This window comes from Canis lupus, chromosome 23 (assembly GCF_011100685.1).
Source record: "Canis lupus familiaris isolate Mischka breed German Shepherd chromosome 23, alternate assembly UU_Cfam_GSD_1.0, whole genome shotgun sequence".
In the NCBI taxonomy this organism is placed as follows: domain Eukaryota; kingdom Metazoa; phylum Chordata; class Mammalia; order Carnivora; family Canidae; genus Canis; species Canis lupus.
Window position 1 is genome coordinate 13,249,002 of NC_049244.1, and position 21,094 is coordinate 13,270,095.

At 47.4% G+C, this 21,094-nt stretch overlaps 1 protein-coding gene across 2 annotated transcripts in view; it reads left to right on the forward strand.

The window, feature by feature from the left end:
- Positions 1–17,389, forward strand: part of OSBPL10 (oxysterol binding protein like 10) — a 296,044-nt gene extending 278,655 nt beyond the window's left edge. For both annotated transcript variants that reach the window (XM_038570616.1, XM_038570617.1), the window contains 5 exons: positions 451–928; positions 9,285–9,471; positions 11,536–11,718; positions 14,164–14,317; positions 16,103–17,389. In XM_038570616.1, coding sequence (XP_038426544.1) covers positions 451–928; positions 9,285–9,471; positions 11,536–11,718; positions 14,164–14,317; positions 16,103–16,147 — 1,047 coding nt within the window. In that variant the 3' untranslated portion in view covers positions 16,148–17,389. The remainder of the gene's footprint in view (positions 1–450; positions 929–9,284; positions 9,472–11,535; positions 11,719–14,163; positions 14,318–16,102) is intronic.
- Positions 17,390–21,094: the final 3,705 nt, after the last annotated feature.

The following is a 21,094-nucleotide window of genomic DNA, read 5'->3' on the forward strand; positions in this document are numbered from 1 at the left end:
TTGATGCAGCACCAAAAAGCCCCATGTTTGTGGGGACACACCGAGCACTCCCCTGGGTTGTCTGATGTCAGGAAGAAAAGGAAGAAGTCCTTTTGTGCTCTTTTCTTCACATCTCTAAGTAATAAGGAGTTAGTAAAAGAGGGTTTTGTCTGGGGATGGTGACAGCAGTGGAGGGGGAAGTAGAGACCGCTGTTCTAGTCCAGATGAGCAGAGAAGCAAGCCACGCAGAACCATCTAGTCCACGAAAGTGGGGTGGCATCATGCCACCACAGCAGCCACTTCTCCAACCTTGTCTTCTTTGATGTCATTTCCCCTAATCTGTCGCTTGTATATGAATCAAAAGACAGCGTTCTCTGGCTTAAGCCACGATGGATTTGCTTGGTGGTGGTTGCAGCCTTTTCCACGTAATCTCGGGGTCTCCTGTCTGACTTTGTCTCCTTCCGAATGTAGGTGGTGCTTCCCACATTTATCCTGGAGAAGCGATCCTTGCTGGAGATGTACGCGGACTTTATGGCACACCCAGACCTGCTGCTGGCCATTACCGCGGGAGCCACGCCCGAGGAGAGAGTCATTTGCTTTGTGGAGTATTATCTCACAGCCTTCCATGAGGGCCGCAAGGGGGCCCTGGCCAAGAAGCCCTACAACCCCATCATCGGTGAGACGTTTCACTGCTCCTGGGAGGTCCCCAAAGACAGGGTCAAGCCAAAGAGGACTGCTTCCCATTCTCCTGCTGGCCACGAACACTCGGTAGCCGAGGACCCTTCCACAAGCTACAAACTAAGGTTTGTGGCCGAGCAGGTGTCTCATCACCCACCCATCTCCTGCTTCTACTGTGAGTGCAAGGAGAAGAGACTGTGCGTCAACACTCACGTATGGACCAAAAGCAAGTTCATGGGCATGTCCGTGGGGGTCTCCATGATAGGGGAAGGTAAGCCATGCCGGATGTTGCAGGGAGCTTGGCTCCGACACGGTGACGTTTATACACCTGATAGATGATTGATGAGTGTGTGGAGTTCTTTGTTTTTATTTTGTTTTGGAATTGGGGTGGGTGGTGGTAAAGAGGGACAGGTTTTGTTATTATGGGGCGAGACCCTGGTAATTTCCCAGTGGGGCCAAGGTCATAGACCAGATGGGATGCACCTGGATCTTTACTACATTTTAGCCGTGTGTGGGGGCCACCTTACATGCTATTTTTATTTTCAGCTTCGCATGAATATTAGAGTTGACTCCAAATCTGTGAAAACACATTTATGTTCATTTTCACCCATGTTCTGGCTCGCAGACAATAAGGATAATAGTGCTGCCTATTCGGAATCTGCTCATAAACATTCCCGAGGCAAATCTCTGGATTCTGCTAGAGCTTTCTGAAGCGAGAACAATGTAATCACACACTTGTGGATTGCATGGTCCTGTTGTAGCAAATAGCTGTGAATGAAGTTTATTCATTGTTTGAAGAAACCTATAATAATCCTTGTTAAACTAAAGCATCTATCTGGGTTCGTGGTTCTTCCACTTCTCTGAGTCACAGATTCCTTTGAGACTCTGAGACTGTGGATTCCCTTCTCAGGGAAAGAAAAAAATCCAACACAAAATTTAGTTTTCAGTTTCAGGGAGTATATGGCTCTTTGGAAGCCCTTCCAAAACCACAGGAGAGAAGAACACCTCTCATTCACTTAGGGCATTTTTATTGAGTGCCTAATGGATGCTAGACATTGTGTCAGGAGCTATAGATTTTTGTTTTAGAATTTTTATTTATTCATGAGAGACATAGAGAGGCAGAGACACAGGCAGAAGGAGAAGCAGGTTCCTTGTGGGGAACCCAGTGTGGGACTCCATCTCAGGACCCTGGGATCATGACCTGAGCGGAAGGCAGACGCTCAACCACTGAGCCATCCAGGTGTCACAGGAGCTGTGGATTCTTGTATAAACAAAATAGACCAAAAAAAAAAAAAAAATCTCTATCCTCATTCGGTGCTTCCATTCAACTTCTATTTTACTGGTAATTTATGTTGGTTGTGTGGGAAGCTGTGAAATACTACGGAGAAAAACAAAGCAAGGGAGGGACCCGGGAGCAGTGGGGACGGGGCAGGGGGCCTTAGGAGGGATGCGATGGTGCCCCGGAAGGCCTCACACTGTGTTCCCACACGATGCCAGAGGCCCACCCGAGGCCCCAATGTGTGTACTGGTGAAGTCTTCCCTTTGATTTAGGAACAAAAGTCTGTAGGCAGGAGCTTCAGATCTCATCCTGTGGAGTTTCAGTCCTTACGCCAAGTTCCCCAAGTCCTGAGTGATTCGAAGGTGAAATGTTGGTTTGCTGGAGCTGATGGAGCGCGGAAGCCGTTCACACCTTCGGGGGGTCACTTACCACCCATGTGGGCAGGTTTTCTGGCACCTTCCCTGGAGCCTTGTTTCAAGGGTGTTTACTTCCTTAGCTCTCGTGGGGTGGTTCAGACACTCCGTGGGATTATTCTCGTCTGCTCATCCGTTTACTCGGGACGTGAATGGCACCATTCTTGGTGGCAGTGACCAGGTCTAGACAGAACTCGCTGCCCTCGGGGACTGACCTCCGCTGCATGAGTCGCGGAAGCCCAGGCACGTGCGGGAAACGGACACGTGGGTGGCGCCGATGAGACCGTAGGACGGGGCGAGGGGAGTGGGGTGCCCGGCAGAGGCGCCCCCACCGTTCGTAGGGCAGAGCCCAACAAGAATGCAGGCTTTGAGTGAAGGCTTGCAGGAGGTGGGAGAGGAGCCGGCGACGGCTGCACGCAGGGCGCTGCAGGAGGCAGAGCCGGACCGGAGCAGGAGGCCCGGAGGCCCCGGCGAGCAGTGGGGCTGGGGTGTTCTGGAACCTCGCTGAGGCGGCCACGGCGGAGCAGAAGGGGCCGGTCGGACAGGAGACGCGCCCCGACCACGGGGCCTGGCTCGGGGGCCTGCAAGGACTCGGCCTTCGCCCTGGGTGGCAGGTGGACGCGGTGGAGCAGCATCCCCAGGGCTGCCGGTGTTGAGCCGATGGGGTGGGGCCGGGGCCGGACAACACGGGATCCGCGATTGGCCGGAGTGCGTGCTGCGTGCATGTCATGACTTCGGTCAAACCAACTGGGTTTTGAGGTACACAGAAGATTTACGCAGGTGCCTTTCTGGGGGTTCCCTGGCGCCCAGCAGAAATGCCTGCTGCCGTGTGGCAAGGGAAAGCCACGGGTTCTTCTGATTTGGTTTGGTTTTAAAGATTTTATTTATTCATTCATGAGAGACACAGAGAGAGGCGGAGACACAGGAGAGGGCGGGGAGGCTCCCTACGCGGAGCCCGACGCGGGACTTGATCGCAGCCCCTCAGGGTCATTACCTGAACCGAAGGCAGATGCTCCCCGGCTGAGCCACCCGGGTGCCCCGGGGCAGCCACAGGTTCTGGAGTAAGGGTGTCGGGCACGTACCTCCCGGCTCTGGCCCAGAAGCTGGGCGTCTGGACGCCGGGGGGAGAGCTGGCAATTTTCCATGAAGGTGATTTGCACACCCAGTGATGGGGGAGGATTCCTCGGTCAGTGAAAGTCCACTCTGTTCCCAGCATCCACCTCGGGGCGGGCTCCCGTGAGGAGGGGGGCCAGGGTGTACAGCCGCCCGCCCCACGGCCGCCTTGCCACGCTCGCCCCGCGCTCCCGCACCTTCTCCCCCCCGGCCCTCCTTCCCGGCTTCTCTGCTACCTGCTCTGTCCTGTGCTCCTTCACCCAGCGGCTACCTTGGCCTCCGTTCCTGTCCCCTGGAACTTCACTTTCTCTCATTGGTGCTGGTGGTGGAGTGAAGGTATCTCAAGGGTGGGCCTGTGACGTGGGGTGTTCGCCCCCGGACGCGGACAGGGAGGGCCCGGGGCCTTCAGTTCACTTGGCGCAGCCCCGGGCAGCCCCAGAGCTCTTCAGGCGCCGGGCGGAGGTCCTGTAACACCCCGAGGGCCTCGCTGTGGCCGCGGCCGCCCCCAGAGCAGAATTAGAGTCTGGGCTCCCTGTTCCACCTGCTCGAAAATTCTCCTTAGAGCTCTCAGTGGAGGGCTGGAATCAGAAAGGAATACCTGGGGACACTAGGAGGGCCCTTCCCGGCCATAACCCTTCCTGGCCACCAGGGCATTCCCACTCGATGGGCCCGGGAAGGGTCAGGGGCCGACCACTGGCTCCTTCTTGTGAGGCCTTGTTCCCCTGAATCCTTTCAGTAGCTACCTCCCCCTTTCATGTTAGTTAAATGCACGCTCTGTAGTGCCCAGGAAGCGTTTTCCCAGAAAATACTTTTTAAGACCCCAAGTTTTGGAGCAAAAGGTTCTGGTTCCTGTACTCAGAGCTCCTTTGCGGGGGTTGGGGGAGTTGGGAAGCCAGGATGTTTTCCTTTTCCTCACTCATTCCTTGTACTGGTCTAGCACATTCCATGAATTTGTTTGACTGGGTCTGATGTAACGTTTTCTTTCCCCACCCCTCATTTTATTTTTATTATTATGTTTTAAGATTTTATTTATTTATTCATGAGACACAAAGAGAGGCAGAGACACAGGCAGAGGGAGAAGCAGGCTCCCTGTGGGAAGCTTGATGTGGGACTCGATCCCAGGACCCCGGGATCACGGCCTGAGCTGAAGGCAGACGCCCAACCACTGAGCCACCCAGGCCCTCCCCCTCCGCCCCCTCATTTAAAAAATTAGATCTTAGGGGATCCCTGGGTGGCTCAGCGGTTTGGCGCCTGCCTTTGGCCCAGGGCGCGAGCCTGGAGTCCCGGGATCGAGTCCCATATCGGGCTCCCGGCATGGAGCCTGCTTCTCCCTCCTCCTGTGTTGTGTCTCTGTCTCTGTCTCTCTCTCTCTCTCTCTCTGTCTCTCTCTCTCTCTCTATGTCTATCATAAATAAATAAATAAATCTTTTAAAAAAATTAGATCTTAGACGGGTCCACAGGAAATTTTTCTATGTAGATACAGGGACTAATCTGTTAAAGCATTGCCTTTAGGCCATGCCACATGTGGCTACCATCAAATGCCACTATACAGTGCTGCATTACTCCTGGAATTCCCTGAGGTTCAGCTCAGAGGCCGCCGCCCCCTCAGATCCCTCAGCCCTGGCCCTGGCACTCAGACCCCTTGCTGAGACACACTGTTCAGTCAACACCCCCCCCCCCCGGGGCGGGGGGAGCCCAGGTGCATTCAGCTGCTCTTGAAACCCGCTCCCCCACAAACTCCAGAGCCAGAGCCCAGGAAATGACACAGCTTCTTAATTGAGTCTGTGGGGAAAGGCAATTAGTTCCAGCGAGAGAAGTGACACATTGGCTCGGTGCTGGGGAGCACCGACACCACCAGGCCTACAGACCTGTTCCCCAGAGTGACTTTCTGTGATCTGGTTCTCCCCAGAGGCAACGTCCAACTGGGATATTTTGGTTCCTCCGATTGAGATTGGGTATGAAATTGTTTTAAATCTATCAGTTTGAAAATCTTAATGCTTTGCCTTCTGTTTATTGGTAAAACAATCTGTGGGATTTAAAGTGGAAACCTTGCAGCTTGAAGACTAACCACAGTGTGGAAGTATTGATTATCTAGCATTTTTTGGCTTCTCTCATCTCTTAGGCTAATTAAAAAGGAACTTTCATTTGCAAGCCCATCTGTAAGTGTAGTTTTTTAATATAGTCTTTTATACATATTAGAGACAGATTGTTTTTAATGCAGCCCTGAAAAAAGAGTTAGTACTGAGAAGGCATAATTGCAGGTGATTAATGACAAAGCACACATTTATGGATTTTCAGAGAAGAGCCAAAGGAGTGTGGTCTCCCCACTGCTTTCATACCAGCCCAGCTTTGGGGCTCACTGATTTCTGTGGACCTCAGGTTTGCAAGAGATTTTTCTTTTTTTCTTTTTCTTTCTTTCATTCTCTTTTTCTTTTTTTAAAATAGGCTCCATGCCCAGGGTGGAGGCCAACACGGGGCCTGAACTCATAAGTCTGAGATCGAGAGTCAGACACTTAGCCAACTGAACCACTGCGGTGCCCTGAGAGACATTTTTCTAAAGATGAGTGGGAAGAGGATTCCTCCCACCTATCTCTTCATCCCCTGTGTGCATAACCCACCGCCACTTTGTGATTCACTCTTTATTCCCAAATGGAAATAACTGCTGCTCAGAGTTCACCCACCAAGAGAGCCGCTCCAGAGAGCAAGGAGTAGTTAGGATATAAAATCTGCAGGATGCTGGCTGTGAGTCAGGTGGATGCTTTTAACTGAGTTCTAGAATCACCTTCTTTCCACCACAGCCCTATGAGGTAGGGATGCCATCATCCCTGTGTCACAGATAAGGAAACTGAGGCTCAGAGAGGTTAAGGTCACCAGGCTGGTGAGCGACTGTGGGTTTGGAAGGCCCCTCCTCAGAGATCTCTATCTCATCCAGCTCTTTATGAAAACTTGGGCCACATTGTCCATGTAGATATGTTGTAAAGAAAATATCAGCTGTGCAACCCTACCTCACAAAGGTTATATTTGTGAATGAGGTCAGGAAGATGCAGCCCATGGATGCATCTGGAACTCGTGGATGTGTGACCCCAGCCTGCAGGGAGGCTGCTGGCAAGCCCGAGGGGACTCCCAGCCAAGGACTGGCAGGGCTAACCACCCAGGGACACCGTAGCCGTCGGAGCGGAGGTGGTGCTCTCAAGGACACCTTGGCCACCAAGGAAGGGTTTGACTACTACTACTATCAAGTAGCCCGTCAGCGCGGAGGGCAGGGAGGGGGAGACAGGGAAGCCTCTTCTCCAGGACGTCAGAGGCAGGCTGGCCAAGGACCTGGTGGCCTCCTCTGCAGGGTCCCGGGGTCCCCTCCGCACTGCCACAGGCCCAGAGACCTTGCGAATGGGGCTGGCCCCAGAGGGACCAGGAAACTTGTGGGTAGAACTGGACCAGGGAGGGAAATCCGAGATGGCCTCTCTCTTCTCAGCTTTTCCTTCCGATTCTTCTTGCCTGTTGGTGTCCTACGTGTCTGGTATTAGCTGCGATTTTCCACTTGCTCTAGACTGTCACCTCAAGCGTCCAAATTTGAGAAAGTCAGACACACCAAGTGGGCTTTGGAACCAAAAGTGTATCGGCCCTGGCTGTTCTCCAGCGGTCCTGATCAGACTGTGAGAAGTGAGCTAGCAAAGTGTTCATTCCCTCGCCAGACACACCGTCCCCCGCACCGTGTGTGTACGGGGCAGGGCCTCGAGGCACATCTGGAGAGTCTACTCACCGCCTGGTAGAAGGAGGGACGAGGGTCCTTGTGAGGGCATTAGCTGGCCTGGGGCCTTTACGTTCAGGGAGATGCATTAATTCAGTCCTGAGCGCGAAAGTAAGGTGAAGTGGGGAGGAGGTCCGTTCCGCTGGTCAGTGTATTTGGCATAGTAGGGCCAGGCTATTTGTGTGTTCGTGTTACATATACTCAATTACACTCCTGGGGGTGGGGAGAGGGAGATTGATTGAGATTTAATTGCTGCCGTGATCTCCATCCTCTGGCCCTGCCCGCGTGATTGAGAGTGACCCCAAATCTGTTTCTCCCTGATGGCCTCAGCTCACGCATGTGCCCCTGTGCGTGAGCATCCTTCTACCCTGGGGGTGATCGAGACCCCTACACACATGTGAGCATGTCAGCCTGGATTTCCAGGCCGGTTCTGTGTGTCTGTGGGTTGGCAGAAAGGACTTTACCGGAGTTCATGGAGGGGCATGTGCTGGTTTCAGATGAGCGGGGTGGGCTATCCGTAGACTGTGGCACATCGGTGAGTAAGGGAATGTTCAAGGTAAGTTGAGCTGTAGCTGTGCGCACCTTCGCACGGCCTTTAGAAGCGCAGCCTGCAGGACTCTATGTCCTCAGACCCCCTGGCCGGCTCATCTGTGCTACAGTCTCTACTGGGCAGAGTCTGGCTCTCGTTGATACAAATGCTTGTCTAGCCTAAGAGGGAAGTGCTGGCCAACCAAATTACTTAACCTGATATTCAATTTCCTCATCCTTACTTAAAAGTGCCACATAGAGTCGTCATGAAACTTAACGGAGATAACAGGTAGGGAGCCCCCAGGAGTACCCGGCAGCCAGGAAGTGCCAACACACATGGGCGCCACTGACTCCACTCTTCGCTCTTTCCAGTGGAGGAACAGGGGTCCCAGGGCAGAGACACCACCAGGGAGGGGCTGAAGGGCAGCGCTTCCTTCCCAAGATGCACAGTGTACCTGCTGACAGCCAGGCTGGGAACGGGCGGGGATAGAGGCCAGGGATGTGTGCAGGTCTCTGAGCCCCGGGGCTGGGGCACGAGGCTGAGAAGGTGCCTTGCACACAACACATCTCAGCCCGTAGCCTGGTTCTCGGGGCCTCTGCCAGCCCGTAAGGGCCTCAGAGCAGGCCACAGCGAGGGCTGGATGTCAGCCCCCTTTCACCTTGTGTAGCACAAAAGCTGTACAACAGCCGTGGGGGAGTTTGTGCATTTAAAGCCTGGTCTTGTCAGCCTTTGAGAACTTGATGAAAACTGTGACCCCTTCCCCTAGAAGATAGACAAACCCACACCGTTTTTGCATTGTTCCAGAGGACTAAGACCTCTGCACACTAATGCTTGGATCCCGGGCTGGAGAAGCCCTGACCTAGAGGCAGGTTGCTCATGTAGCTAGTTCCTGCCCCAGGTTGCTGACAGCTGAGTACAGTCTGAGTTCTCCAACTTCATGAGAATCTTGAAACTGTCTCTTGCTCTCAGGAAGCAGGCTAAAACTCCTGTACGTGCTACTTCAAAGCTTAGCAGAAGGTCCGGCCCCTGCCGAATTGGCCAGCCTGCACACCTACCTACACCAGCCCCCTCCGTTGTGCACATGGGCCCTTCCCCTCAGCCCTTTCCTGCTCACCAGGCTCCTTCCCACCACAGCCCCTTTGCATATGCCCTCCCCTATGACCTTCTCAACTCTTACCCAGTCCAAACATCCCTTCCTTAGGGAGAATTCTGTTTTCAGGTCAACTCCTACCGGAGGGCTCCTTGGCACCAGGCACTTCTCCCTCCTGCCTTTATCACAGTTGGTGATTAAGGTCCACCTTTCTGTTCTCCTTGGAGGAGGAAAGTGGGTCCGTTCACTGTTGTATTCACAGCACTTCGCACAGTGTCTGGCACCCACTAGGGGACTCGATAAATAAATACATGGCTGGTGAGTGGCTGACCTTTGCGGAGGTAGGAGACATGGCGTCTGTTGCTGGAGGCTGTTTGGTTTGTCATCTTTGTGTCTTTTGATCCCCAGCTGTCCTCTTCTTGTGTGCCTGACTCTTTCCTCCTCTCTCCCTGGAGGTGTGCTGAGGCTCCTGGAACATGGGGAGGAGTACGTGTTCACCCTGCCCAGTGCCTACGCGCGGTCCATCCTCACCATCCCATGGGTGGAGCTGGGAGGAAAAGTCAGCATCAGCTGTGCCAAGACTGGGTACTCGGCCACAGTGATATTCCACACGAAGCCTTTTTACGGAGGGAAAGTCCACAGGTAGGAGGCGGTCAGGGAGCCTTTGTGTTTGCCTTCACACCATGCCCTTTCTTTCCGCCTTAAGAGCTTGGGTTCTAGCCACGAGATGAATTGAAAATCAAGATCAAGTTGACAGATCTTTTTAAAAATAATGCCTCTTTCCACCCCAGCCCCATCACGTGGCAGTTTTTTTTTTTTTTTTTAAGTCCTCCCCAGTCTACACTTATAATAGTGAGATCCTTTGGTGATAGATTCCCAGAACTCACAGCAGAGAATGAAAACTGCTTCCATGTGTTATGATAATCTTTCCCTTCTGAGGCCACAGCCTCTTTACTCTGCCCTGAAGCAGTTCAGACACTGTGAGCTCAGACACTGCCTAAGAGCTCTTTTTTTTTTTTTAAGATCTTATTTGAGAGAGAGAAAGAGCGCAAGCAGGGTGGCAGTGGGGAGCAGAGGGAGAAGCAGACTCCCAGCTGAACAGGGAGCCTGACATGGGTCTCAATCCCAGGACCCCGGGATCATGACCTGCCAAAGGCAGATGCTTAACTGACTGAGCCACCCTGGTGCCTCCTGAGAACTCATTTCACATTAAGTTGGTTCCATTAAATATCCAGAACCCCGTATCATCTATGAGATCAGGACTACTTTAGAATCTGGGAAAGCCTGATCCTAAGAAATTAAAGATAAAGTCTGCTGTTGGAGGGAAGCATTAAGTTGTTTTCATTGCTGCAGTTACAGGTTACTGTATAAGCAAGCCCCATCTTGGCCTTTTCTCTTCGGAACTGAGTTCTATATGGTGTTCATATGAGGGCAAGGGGACGCCCGCAGTGGCTGTTTTTGAGCACACACTCAGGCTTGCAAGAGCTGACTGTGTACGTTTCTTCATAACTCCTCAGTCCCTCAGGCCATGTCGTAGCTTGAGATCACCTGGGGTCAGGGGACACCCCCAAAGGTGGCAAATGCTACAGAGCAGGTGTTTTTCCCTTTGGAGAGCCAGTTGTTAAACCTTTGCCAGCACACCACTAGCACCCTTCCACTACATGCAGCCAGAAGATTCCTGATGCCACCTGCAAGCCTTTGCCTGGGCACCTGGGAGCCATGGCCGTGTTCAGGCTCGGAGAATGAGCTTCCAAGCATGTGTTTGAAAACCGAGTTCAGCCTGAGCTGGGCCATTAGAAAGAGGGGAGTTTAGCTCCTTCCTATTCTTGGCTGCTTCGGAGCAGGCTTTCCTGTTTCCGCTGCATTATTCTGACTGAGCAGCTCGCTTGAAGGTGGAGAGGAGGTGGGATCTGCTTTTTCCCAAAGCTGGAGACCTGGAGCCTGCTCAGGCCAGGCAGCAGAAGCGGGGAGGCACTTTTGAAGGAGGTCCCTCAGAGCCACTGCTGGGAGGAGGATGGTGTTCACTCAATGCCGAGAGTCAAGGTTTTGCCCAGCCTTTGTTCAGAGGAAAGTCCGGATGCCAGGATAAACGTTTCCCTCCTTTTTCTTTTCTTTTTCTTAAAGGTTTTATTTGTTCATGAGAGATACAGAGGCAGAGACATAGGCAGAGGGAGAAGCAGGCTCCCTGCGGGACTTGATCCCAGGACCCTGGGATCACAACCTGAGCCAAAGACAGAGGCTCAACCAACTGAGCCACCCAGGCACCCCTCCCTCCTTTTTCTATGTGATCTCAGATCATTCTCGGTATACTCTCTGGCCCCATTGGTGGTTAAAATGTAGCACTATTCAATACTATTTTAGGGGGGAGAAGTATATGCTTTGCTTCTATTGAATTACTTGATTTCCATCCTAAATAGTAACATATCATCCCTTTGTGTGTTTATCAAAATTAAGAAATTAACTTGGCTATATTGCCGTGAACTAACCTACAGACCTCATTCGCATCTCACTGTTTTTCTACCAATGCTTTCTTTTTCGGATCAAGAATATTAGGTCTATATTTTAAGAGCTAGTCTTTAAACAAAATGGCAAAAAAATAAAATCCTTCCTCCTTGCTATCCCATAAAAAAGAATCCCTTTTGAATTGTGAGTCTCTGTTTTGATAATCTTGCAAAGCATGTTTACTCGACTCATTCATTCATTCAGGGTCACAGCAGAAGTGAAACACAACCCAACCAACACCATTGTTTGCAAAGCCCACGGGGAGTGGAACGGTACTTTAGAGTTCACATACAACAGCGGAGAGACCAGGGTCATCGACACAACCACGCTGCCAGTGTACCCCAAGAAGATCAGACCTCTGGAGAAGCAGGGGCCCATGGAGTCCAGGTGGGAACCAGGCGAGGTGTTGCTTCCAGGCTTAGTTCTCCTCAGCACCTGATCAGGCGATGGAGAAGTCTCTCAACACTCAGCTAATAAAAACGGGCCAGGGATAGTGTTCATGTCACTCATTTAGATACTTGAGCTTCTCATTCCATGTGGCTTTGGAGTAGATCCTTTGTAGCTTTCAGTTTAGTTCTTCTATAGAGTGGTGTGTTGTGAGGATAGTCTACAGTAGACTTCTAATGCCTGTCCTAAAAGAGTTTGTCGACTCAGCTGGTCTGTTGCTTGATTGCATAGTTAAATACAGAGTTGCTGGGAATCAAAGAACTGTGTCTAGAAGCAATGAGCTACTATTTTTTGCTCACTAGATTAGTGACATGATCAAAAAAAAAAAAATCAGCAGTGGCCAGGATGTGATAAAATCGACACTCTGTACCCTACACTTATAATAAGAGTGTATGCAGTGTAGCTTCAAGTTCATGAATTCACTTTAATTTTGTATTCCATCTTTGGGAATCTATTCTGAAGGAAAATTCTCAAATTCAGAAAAGGTTTCAAATATAAAGCTGGGTATTTTTTTCTAAAAAGAAAACTAAATCATAAGAAGAAACCACTTATTGTTCAACAGTAAGAAAATAGTTAAATTATGGAGAATCCACCCAATTAGTATGTCTATTCCCTGGTATGAGTATAATGCAACCACTTAAAATAATGTTTATGCAGATGCAGAAGCAGAATCTTCTTAGAATATGCCTTTTTAATTTTTTTATTCAAGGGGGTTAGCAAACTATGGCCTATGGGCCATGTCCAACCCATGGCTGATTTTTACAAAAATTTTCTGGGACCACAGCCATGATCATTAATTTACATATGGTTTATGGCGGCCTTTCTGTGGCATTTAAGAAGTTGTGATCAAGACCATATGGCCTGCAAAGCCTACAATGTATACTATCCAGCCTTTTTTTTTTTTTTTAAAGATGTTATTTATTTATTCATGAGAGACACAGAAAAGCAGAGACATAGGCAGAGGGAGAAGCAGGCTCCCTGCGGGGAGCCCAGTGTGGGACTTGATTCCAGGACCCTGGGATCACACCCTGAGCCAAAGGCAGATGCTCAGCGACTGAGCCACCCAGGCACCCTACTATCTAGCTTTTTATAGAAAATCTTTGCCAACCTATTTTATCTTTGGCGTCTAAACTTGGGACTACTAGCTTTTTTTTTTTTTTTTTTTTTAAGATTTTATTTATTTATTCACGAGAGACACATAGAGAGAGAGGCAGAGACACAGGCAGAGGGAGAAGCAGGCTCCATGCAGGGAGCCCAACATGGGACTTGATCCTGGGTCTCCAGGATCACACCCTGGGCCAAAGGCAGGTGCTAAACCACTGAGCCACCCGGGCTGCCCGGGACTACTAGCTTATGATGAGACTACTAATGGGGATCCAGCCCTTGAGAGCATCTCCACCTTGGATGTCCTTGTGCCCAGTTTTCCCCTCAGCTCTAGATGTGTCTTGAGGATGGGGGTGATGAAAAGCCCATGATTTGACCTCCCCTCACTCTTTCCTTCCCTCTCCTCACTGTTTTGGCCAGTTGGACCTGGCTCCATAGTCCAGTTCCAGAAGTTTCTCCTGCTGTAAATTGGGAACCAAAGCACTATTCTCCCTGGGGCTGTGTATGGTGGGACTCAGGACAGGTGTGCAGGCTAGCTTCTAGCAGGAGCTTGACCCTTGTCAGCTGCCGATTCTGACTCTCTTCAGCAGGGGCTGCTTGTTGTACCCACTTTGTTGGCAGCCCTGTCAGCCTTTTCTCAGGTTCATCATGCCAATGCTCAAGGCGTCCTGCAATGAATAAATGAGGCAGAGAAGTAATTTTCCATTTAGATGTGGGCAACATGATGGATTCTGCCACATAAACACACATGCCCATTCCCCCCAGTCTAGAACTCCTAATACTGGGTACCCCTTTGGCTCAGCAGCCATTGTTCATATATATCAGCTTGCTGGTATATGAACCCTGGGCGCATCACCTTACATGGATCTTATTTCTCTCTTTAAAATGAGAATGGTAATATAGCGTCCATACCATTGGGTTGCTGTGATGATGAAGTGAGCTAATATATATAAAATGTTAAAAATATGACATGCATTGTATCTGCTGTTATTGTTGTTTGTGATCATAGTAGTATTAATGCTGCGTACTACTGCTATGAATACTAGATTCCGCTCCTAGATACTGAGAGAGGCCTGCTACTCAGGACAAGAGGGGGCTGGAAACTTGGGATCTTGTTGGCCCTGGGTTCTAATCCTGGCTCTAGGGGTCTTTGAGGGACCTAGAATGCGCTCCCCCTTCCTAAATGCCCTCCCACCTTGGCTCTGGCCCCCTTGCTGAGAACTGCCCCTGTCAAGCCAGCTAGCCCTGCCTGACCACTCCCTCTCCTCCATTCCTTCCCAGGAACCTCTGGCAGGAAGTGACCAGATACCTGCGGCTGGGGGACATTGATGCTGCCACCGAGCAGAAGCGGCGCCTGGAGGAGAAGCAGCGGGTAGAGGAACGAAAACGGGAGAACCTGCACACGCCATGGCAGCCCAAGTATTTTATCCAGGAGGTAACTCTGCCACCTGTCTTTGGGGACTTGTCCCAAGTGAGGGGCAAGTGGGTTTGTCTTGCAATGCGGCAGTTTGGATGGATGAGGTTGGGGCAGAGGAGGGCCTGAGAAGGTTTGGGGCGGCTTTACTCTGGCTCCAGCTTTGGGCCAGGCTGTCCTTTGGGTGGAAGTGAGTGCCTGACACTTCCTCCCTCACATCTGCCTTCATAACAGCCCAGCAGCCTGACAGGGAGTGCAAGGAATGAATGGGGTGGAGATCTGGATGCTGTCTGACTTAAAAAACAGAAACAAAACCCAAAACACAACCCCTGCTATTTGATCATTAGTAACAAATTAGCCATGAAGCATCTGGAATGAGCCAAATGGGATAGACATGCCAGGAAGGACGAGCAGGAGTCCTTTGTGCTCAGTGCTGCTGCTGTCACCCAGAAAAGGGACACTGGAAGGCAGTAGTATCCACCAGTTTGCCCCCACTGAGCAAGTGCGCAAGGTACTCTGTGCCCTGTTGAGGCTCTTAGGCTTTTTTTTTTTTTTTTTTTTTCTTGGCTCTTAGGCTTTTGAAGTTGTTTGTGGAGCAGTTGGGAAGATTTCTGAGGACAGAATTGGAAATGATGGAAGTGTTGACTTAGGGGCAGGAACAGAGTGGCTGCTGTTCTCCCCACAGGCAGGATCTAGGGCTGGGTGATAGAGACTTCAAGGTTGGATTCTGGTTCAGACAGGAAGCCTGCTGGGTAGACTGCTGTATCAGGCTCTGAGTGAGAACCATGACTGAAAGCCTTGCCTAGGTGAGGTGAATCTGTATTCGCCAGGGTTCTCCAGAGAAATGACAGAAACTGAAGCATTAGATGTAAATATATAGAGATTTATTATGAGAAGTTGGCTCATGAGATTACGGAGGCAGGAAAGCTCAGGATCTGCCGTTTGCAAGCTGAAGACCTTGGGAAAGCCAGTGGTATAATTCAGTTCAAGTCCAAAGGCCTGAGAACCAGGGAAGCCAGTGGTATAAATGCCAGTCCAAAGAAAGGCAGGAGAAGATGAGCTATCCCAACTCAAGAAGTGAGGTAGTTTAAAAAGAAAAGGGTGAGTGAATTCCTCCTTCTTCTACCTTTTTTTTTTTGTGTTCAGGCCCTCAATGGTTTGGATAATGCTCTCCCACTCTGGGAAGGAAATCATCGTGACTGAGGTGCTTCTCTCACCTGGAAACACCCTCACAGACATATTCAGAGAATGTTTAATCTCAGCACCATGGCCAATTGAGTTAACACATAAAATTAACCATTATAAAATCCTTCAAGGATCCTTTTGTGAGTAGATCTGGTCTTTTTGAGACAACTAGCTTGCCTGGCTTCTGTGAAAAGTTGGACATAGAAAAACCCAAAAGATGACAACAACAAAAAAAACCCCACAGTCTTCTTCCTGGATTTAATAAAACCCAGTATGTTCATAACAGAAAGCTTGAGGGTATGTAAAGAATAAAAATCATCCCAATACCAGAATTGTTACCATTCAATACATTCCCTTCCAGTTAAACCCCAGATTGTGTATACCATTTTGGTATACTATTTGGTATCATTTATTTTGTGTGCTGATTTGTGACTGCTACCTGCTGAAGAGAGCCATGGTTGGGCACTCCCCTCCAGGCTAGTGGGTGTAAATCACTGGTTTGGGTAGATTCCTCACAGGCAGGCCTTGCCTTCTCTCTCCTGTCCATTGATTGAACACCCTCTTTTCTCCACTTGCCCAGCTGAGAAGTCTTCATAACGTGTCTCCTTCCTTCTCTTACAGGGTGATGGCTGGGTATACTTCAATCCTCTTTGGAAGGCACACTGATGGGGTGGAGGTGCAGAGCTTTCAGAGAGAGCCGTTTTTGTAGGAATTAAAGTGGTACGGTATCAAGTTTCTGCTGGTGTTCACTGAGACCTCTTGATATCATTCAAGAAATGGTACCTGAACGAGAAATGATATACTGTGAAAAATGCACCACCAAAACTACTATAGGATTGAATTTATTCAAGAGCCATTTGGGGCATATGTGTGTACACAGGTCTGTGTGTGAGCCGTCACTACTGTATGTTCACACACATGCACTATATACACATGCCTGCTGGGTATTATTACACATGTAAATACTGCACTTACCAAGATTTAAGTGGGTAATTATGAGCTCCTTTTTATCAATGAGGTTTGAAGTTTTCTATTTTTCACTTTGCCAAAAATGTTTTGCACTCACAAAAGTATTCTCATTTAGTCATCTGTCAACAAAAGTGAACTGGCATGGGCCAGTTGATGTCCATATGGTAGAAAGTGGCTCATTCCTGGTAGAAGTGTAGGTTACTGTTGTGATTCCCATCTCCCTACCCACTTTAGCATTTTGTTTGTCCTTACTCAAGAAAAATAAACTATTTCCTGTTGGATGTCATGTGGGCAAGGAAGCTGTTAAAGGTTTATGCCAGACCCTTCCAAAATGGAGCACCTTGGGAAAACCAGACCCACTGTGGAATCTTGCCCCAGAGTCTTTCTCACGTGCAAAGCATTAGTTATACGTTTTTCAGAAGCTGCTTCTTGGACAGTAGAAAACAAGTCAGATGAAGACTTCACTACTTTTGTGATGAAAAGGGCTTTAGAAGTTCAGTACACGCATGCACATACAAAACTGCACCACCACAGCCTCAATTTTGTGTTTAGTTTGGGGAAAGAGAAAAGAATTTCCAATGGATTTTTTTAAAGTGCACCTCTCTTGTTTGACCCAAACTCTGCAAGGAAACCACTGTGATTAAATGACACACATATAAAGACTGCAAAAGCGTTCCATGGTTTCAGTTGAATTTCAGTTCTCAGCCTTTACAAATGAGGTCAAGACATGACTAGAATATAAAGCAAGGAAAAAATGAAGTATTTGATTTTTTGCTCAATGCTTAATTTATTTTTTACTGTGCCACTCAGAATATTTATAAAATCCAGTAGCATGAATGCTTCTCTGTAGTAATAATGATTTTGTGCCTTTTGTCTGCTTTCTTAAGACCAATTGTTCAATTTGTAGATATTAGACAAATATATTTCGATTGAGTACTATACCTGTGTGTCTGTATTTTATTTTTAGGGATTCAAAATTTCAGTTGGAACTAGTGACTCCGAATGAGCTCAGATTTTATTAGTTAGATATTGCTAATTTGATGTGAACAGCAATCACATTCAGATCAAAACATTGTTTTAAACACAATAAAAAAATCCATCAGATAAATATTATTTATGGAAATTTTGTGACCAGTTCATATGAACATGTAACTCTTATCTAGTGAATGTTCTGGTTTGTAAGAAGTTACTACCAGCCAAAGTCCTAATGTAGGCCTGTTCAGGTTCATAGGAACCATTTTATTTCTGAGAAGGAAAGTAGAATAAATGCTATTTTGAGGGAGAAAATCCTCAACAAGACTGCAAAATAATCACTATGGTGTGTTTCAGATTTTTCCAGTCTTACATTATAACAGAGCATAAACCATCTGGTAAATTAAAAATGAGCAAAGTTAACTTTCTTTTGTTTTTGGTGGGAGAGAGTTCAGTTTGCCTTTTAAGAAAATTATGAAATATATACAGAAGATTTATATAAAGTATAGTTCCAAGAGTAAATACTCATGTACCCAGTGCTTGCTTGAGTGAAGACACCCAAATTTGCTAGTATTTGTGTCCCTACAAAATTGTATCCCCCTCCTTAACCATAGGGGTAACACTTCCACTGTCCTGATTCTTGGAGTAATTTTTTTTTTTAAATCACCACATATGCTGTATGTATTTATAAAGAGCATACATGGTTTTGCCTGTTTGAGCTAACATTTTGTTCATAGGTCAATCTATGTTATGAATTACTCTGTTCACTTTCTTATTCTTTTTTGCTGAATTCACATTTTGTTTTATTCTTTCATTGTGGCAAAATATGTAAGGAACATAAAATTTACCATTTTTGCAGTTTTTAAGTATACAGTTCAGTGGCATTAAGTACATTCCCAGTATTGGGTAACCAGCACAACCATCTATGTCCATAGTTTCCATCTTCCCAGATTCAGGTTCCCTGCACATTAAACAACGATTCCACATTCCTACCTCCCATCTCTGCAACCATTAACAACTACCATTTTACTTTGTTTTTATTAATTTGACTACTGTAAGTACCTCATGTAAGTGGGATCATTCTATATATATCCTTTTGTGTCTGGCTTATTTTACTTGCCATAAAATGTTCCCCAAGTTCATCAGAATTTCCCTTTTTTTAAGGTTGAATAATATTTATCATATGTAAATATACCATATTTTGTTCATCTCTTTACCTATATACATGAACATTTGGGTCGTTTACATCTTTTGGCTACTGTGAATACTGCTGAGTGCAAAATATCTGAGTACCTGCTTCAATTCTTTTGGGGATGTATGTATCCAGACATAGAAGTACTATATTATATGAAAATTCCATGTTTAACTTTTGAGTACCTGCCATACTGCTTTCCACAGTGACTACCATCATTTTGCAATCCTACCAGCAGTGCATAAGGGTTTGAATTTTTCCACATCTTCCCCAACACTTGTTTTTTGTTTTATAATAATCATCATAATGGGTGTGAAGTGCCATTTCATTAGGGTTTTGATTTGCAATTCTCTAATGATTAGTGATGTTGAGCATCTTCTCATATGTTTATTGGCCATTCCTCTGCCCATTTTCTAATTGTTACTATGTGTTGAGTTGTAGGAGTTCTTTATAAATTCTGGATATTCTTTATCAGATACAATTTCTGATTTATAACTTTTTAATTTTTAAGATTTTATTTGACAGCAAAAGAGAGAGAAAGTGAGTGCACACACAAGCAGGGGGAGCAGCAGAGGGAGGGGGAGAAACAGGCTCTCTGCTCAGCAGGGACTGGATGCTCAATCCACAGACCCCAGGATCATGACCCAAGCTGAAGGCAGACGCCCATCTGATTTATAATTTTATCAGACAGATAATGCTTCTTCCATTCTGTAGGTTGCCTTTTTTACCCTGGTGATAGAGGGTCCATGATATATAGAAGTATTTAATTTTGGTGGAGCCCAATTTATCATCTTTTTCCTTTTGTAGCTTGTACTTTTATTGTCCACTTTTTAAAAAAAGATTTATTTATTTATTTATTTATTCATTCATTCATTCATGAGAGAGAGAGAGAGGCAGGCAGATACACAGGCAGAGGGAGAAGCAAGCTCCATGCAGGGAGCCCGACATGGAACTCAATCCTGGGTCTCCAGAATCAGGCCCTGGACTGAAGGTGGTGCCAAACCACCGGAGCTGCCCTATGGTCCACCTTTATTGTACTTTATTGTCCACAAGATCATTGATAAATCTAACTCATGAAGCTTTTCCTCTCAGTTTGCTTCTAACAGTTTTATAGTTTAAGCTCTTATGTTTAGGGTTTTGATCCATTTTTAATTTTTGCATATGGTGTTAAGTAACGGTCCAACTTCATTATTTAGGATAATGGATTTCCTGTTTTCCTAGGACCATTTTTTTATTATAAATTTATTTTTTATTGGTGTTCAACTTGCCAACATATAGCATAACACCCAGCTCATCCCCTCAAGTGCCCCCCTCAGTGCCCGTCACCCAGTCACCCCCACCTACCGCCCACCTCCCCTTCCACCAACCCCTAGTTCGTTTCCCAGAGTTAGGAGTCTCTCATGTTCTGTCTCCCTTTCTGATATTTCCCACTCATTTTTTCTCCTTTCCCCTGTATTCCCTTTCACTATTTTTTATATTCCCCAAATGAATGAGACCATATGTTTGTCCTTCTCCGATTGACTTATTTCACTCAGCATAATACCCTCCAGTTCCATCCACATCGAAGCAAATGGTGGGTATTTGTCATTTCTAATGGCTGAGAAATATTCCATTGTATACATAGAGCACATCTCCTTTATCCATTCATCTTTCGACCGAGGCTCCTTCCACAGTTTGGCTGTGGGCACTGCTGCTAGAAACATCGGGGTGCAGGTGTCCCAGCATTTCACTGCATCTGTATCTTTGGGGTAAATCCCCAGCAGTGCAATTGCTGGGTCGTAGGGCACATCTATTTTTAACTCTTTGAGGAACCTCCACGCAGTTTTCCAGAGTGGCTGCATCAGTTCACATTCCCACCAACAGTGTAAGAGGATTCCCCTTTCCCCACATCCTCTCCAACATTTGTGGTTTCCTGCCTTGTTAATTTCCCCCATTCTCACTGGTGTGAGGTGGTATCTCATTGTGGTTTTGATTTGTATTTCCCTGATGGCAAGTGATGCGGAGCATTTTCTCATGTGCATGTTGGCCATGTGTATGTCTTCCTCTGTGAGATTTCTGTTCATGTCTTTTGCCCATTTCATGATTGGATTGTTTGTTTCTTTGCTGTTGAGTTTAATAGGTTCTTTGTAGATCTTGGATACTAGCCCTTTATCTGATACGTCATTTGCAAATATCTTCTCCCATTCTGTAGTTGTCTTTTAGTTTTGTTGACTGTTTCTTTTGTTGTGCAGAAGCTTCTTATCTTGATGAAGTCCCGATAGTTCATTTTTGCTTTTGTTTCTCTTGCCTTCATGGATGTATCTTGCAAGAAGTTGCTGTGGTCAAGTTCAAAAAGGGTGTTGCCTGTGTTCTCCTCTAGGATTTTGATGGAATCTTGTCTCACATTTAGATCTTTCATCCATTTTGAGTTTATCTTTGTATATGGTACAAGAGAGTGGTCTAGTTTCATTCTTCTGCATCTGGATGCCTAGGAGCATTTA